This window comes from Egretta garzetta, unplaced genomic scaffold (assembly GCF_000687185.1).
Source record: "Egretta garzetta isolate BGI_Z169 unplaced genomic scaffold, ASM68718v1 scaffold397, whole genome shotgun sequence".
In the NCBI taxonomy this organism is placed as follows: domain Eukaryota; kingdom Metazoa; phylum Chordata; class Aves; order Pelecaniformes; family Ardeidae; genus Egretta; species Egretta garzetta.
The window spans coordinates 5546336-5549430 of record NW_009260493.1 but is presented as its reverse complement, the minus strand read 5'-3'; the positions used below and the strand labels follow the sequence as shown (position 1 = coordinate 5549430).

General features: G+C 42.3%; 1 protein-coding gene across 1 annotated transcript in view; it reads left to right on the top strand.

Annotated features, from left to right (window-relative positions):
• Nucleotides 1-40: 40 nt before the first annotated feature.
• Nucleotides 41-3095, top strand: part of ABRACL (ABRA C-terminal like) — a 4015-nt gene continuing 960 nt past the window's right edge. The window contains exons 1-2 of the mRNA XM_009644317.2: nucleotides 41-1666; nucleotides 2155-2221. Coding sequence (XP_009642612.1) covers nucleotides 2161-2221 — 61 coding nt within the window. The 5' untranslated portion in view covers nucleotides 41-1666; nucleotides 2155-2160. The remainder of the gene's footprint in view (nucleotides 1667-2154; nucleotides 2222-3095) is intronic.

Here is a 3095-nt window from a genome sequence, read left to right as displayed (position 1 = left end):
GCGGGAGGCGTGGGCGCGGGGGGCGTGGGCGCTGGGTGACGGGCGGGCGAATTTCCGGCGAATAACGGGAAGTTTTAGTTTCCGTACTGCGTACCGAAAACATCACGCTGGCTTCCAGCAGCGTGCTGGCGTCAGAAATACTAGAGCTTAGGGGCTGGCATGCGCTTTTGATAGTTGGTGTGTCGAGCGGATGACAGTATAAAGTGAATATTTAAGTGTTCTTAAAATACCTGGAGTCCCTTCTTCCTTACCCCTTAACGCAGCCACGGTTCTCTGATCCCCAAAATGTTGTGTAATAAGGCAGATTTCAGATTTTTATTTTTTTTTTAAATTCCACATGTTGCCATTGAAAGTGACAGTGTATGTGCATGAGGGAAAAGAATTTTAAATTAGCGTGAATTTAAAGAGTTAAAGTAAAAAAAGCCTTTAAAGTTAAAAGAACATCTTTTAAAGAGAAGCTAATGATGCCGCTCTAACGACCAACATAAAAATTGGCAGTTTGACAAATGAATAACGATAGCGTAAGCTTTTTGGTAGATGGGTCATGTTTTCCTCGGTGACTTGTAGCGATGTATTTAGTGCTCAGTTAAACAAGGCCTAGAAGTTTGTAGAATTCATCTAAGGCAGTTAAAATTCTGCAGCCCTGTCGCCGTGCCCTGCTAAGGCAGCTTTGCAGGGGTGGTACCACGGCCGTGCGTCCTGTTGCAGTTACGTGTTAGCCTGTTGATACCTGCTCGAGTGTTTGTTGTTACCACACGTTAGGGATGAAACTGGGCTTTGGATGGGCCTTTGCCCGAAATCCGTGCTGTTACTAAGCTTGCTCAGTTTTGCCTGTTAAAAAACCAGATTTTTGCAAGTGAATTTGGGACCTGAAAATCAGACTCTGTTACTAAGTGGTTTGCCTCTTGGATGAATCATGAGGGGTCAGGAGGTGGAACTGTCACTTTTACTATTTTAACTCAATTAAAAAAAGAAAGGAGAGGAAGATTTTCTTTCGGGAAGAGTTTGTCATGCATCCAGATGTCAATTTTTTACCCCTGCTTACTTACAAGATCTGTGCAGAAATCCTGGTTTCTTGAACAACAGAGATGATCTCAGAGCTCACCGAACCCTTTTCGGACAGTGCTCAGCTCCAGCAGCGCTCTCTCCAGCTTTTGTTCCAGGATGTTTTGCTCGCACCTGTGGAAGATGCATTTGATGCTTTGCTTTGCCTGTGGGGCCCAGTTTCTTGCGCTTACCTCGATGCCAGTTTTTGCTGAAGGAGTTTCACATCTAAAGGTTTCATTGTGTTGATGCCGCTTTGCATAGCTTAGATCCCAGAACACCTTTCAGGTGCCTGCAGTTGTTAACCATGGACGCTTTGTAGCCAAATAGTGTTTTGTGTGGCTGTAGCATTCCCATCTGCTAACTTGCAAGGCGTTAGTGCAGATTGGTGAGAACTTCTGTGTTTCTCAGCAAAGGGATGCGCAGGATATGCTTGGCGGTGTAGCAGTCCCTTGGGATCGCTGTGAATGGCAATAAATGGTGGCCGCCTTAGGACACTTGTGTGCTGTGTCTCTGGTTCGGTTCTGCTCTCAGTAGCCGGCATGCGGTAGCTGCTGTCCTTTCAGGCACCACATGCGTAGACCTGCTGTAACCAGCTGGACGTCTGTGGTATCTGGCCAGGGTAAGTGGAAAGCTGTGGTGTGGCTTAAAAAAACCAAACCTGTCACATATCCTATATCCTAGAGAAGAATTTAGAGGAGGATGTTCCATTTTTATTGAGGGCATTGACAGAAAGTGGCAAAGCCCCTGAAGACCCGTGACGTTACCAGGATGCTCTGATTCTGTGGCAGCCTAAGCTCATTTTTCTAAAAACCATCCCCCTCCTCCCCTCGCCCCAACCTTCCCGTGTTTTTCATATGCTGAGATTAGCTCCTTATATTTGTATTTAGAATGTACCTAGGCTGTAGTTTCTTTTCACTTCCCATCAAATGTGGAGGCTCTTTATCTGTTCAAGACTGAAATCTCAGATTATGCTGTAGCCATGCGTCTCCAGGCTACCAGGATTTACCAAGTGCTCTGATGTTCCTGATGAACTGAGGACAGGCCAGGATGGTGCAAAGGATTTACAGGTCTCCTAACAACTTTGTCAAAATTTATTTTACTTTTTAGACCACAATGAATGTGGAACATGAAATTAGCCTCTTGGTTGAGGAGATTCGGCGGTTGGGAACCAAAAGTAAGTATTGTAATATCTCTGACCATACAGATATAGTTGTGTTATAGATACATGTATGTATATGACATACATGTCATACAGATGGAGTCATGTGATGTTAATTTATGAACTTGGCAAATTTAATTAAGCAGGCTCAGGTAACCTGAAAACTTGCATATATACTTAATGTTGGACTGCATGGTGCTCCCTATGTCCCATCCTTTAAAGTCGTTCTGTTATGAAGTTAAACATTTAAGCCTCTGCAGCAGAGAGGATGTAGGCTTGAAATCCTGCTCCCACTAAAGTCAACTGCAAAATTACCTTTTTCTTCAGGCTTGCAATACTTGCTACAGCCATCAAAGAAGAAAGTTGCACCTTTTCCTTCCACTCCTTCCTTGGTAACTTCTGAACTTTAGAATTCATACGCTTCAGTTCTGTTCATCATGGTATTATTTGGAAGGAATTGATCTGTGTGCCTAAAACTAATCCAGGAGTTATAGGTGTAGTCCCAACCTTCCTTGAACTTGCTTAGTAGGTAGCCTTTTCTCTGAAGATTGTTCTTCATTGTTAAAACTCCTTTTTCTTTACAAATATTTATGCAATTCGTGGATGTGCTACCTGCTCATATATTTCAGTTTTGTTGCCATTTTGTTCAGTTCCACTTGTTTTTCAAAGCCTAAATGGATACGTGCGTTTTGTATGACTGCATCTGCCTTTTAGGAATAACCTAGCTAACTTTAACATATATTTTCAGATTCTTGCTTTGTGTGAGAAATGAATTGATATTGCACCTTTTTCAATGTGAACCTTAAATATTGTAAGTGGAAAAAAAATTATTTAAAAAAAATCCCAATAAATTAACATTTTAATTATTTAAAACTAATTTCCTTCTTAT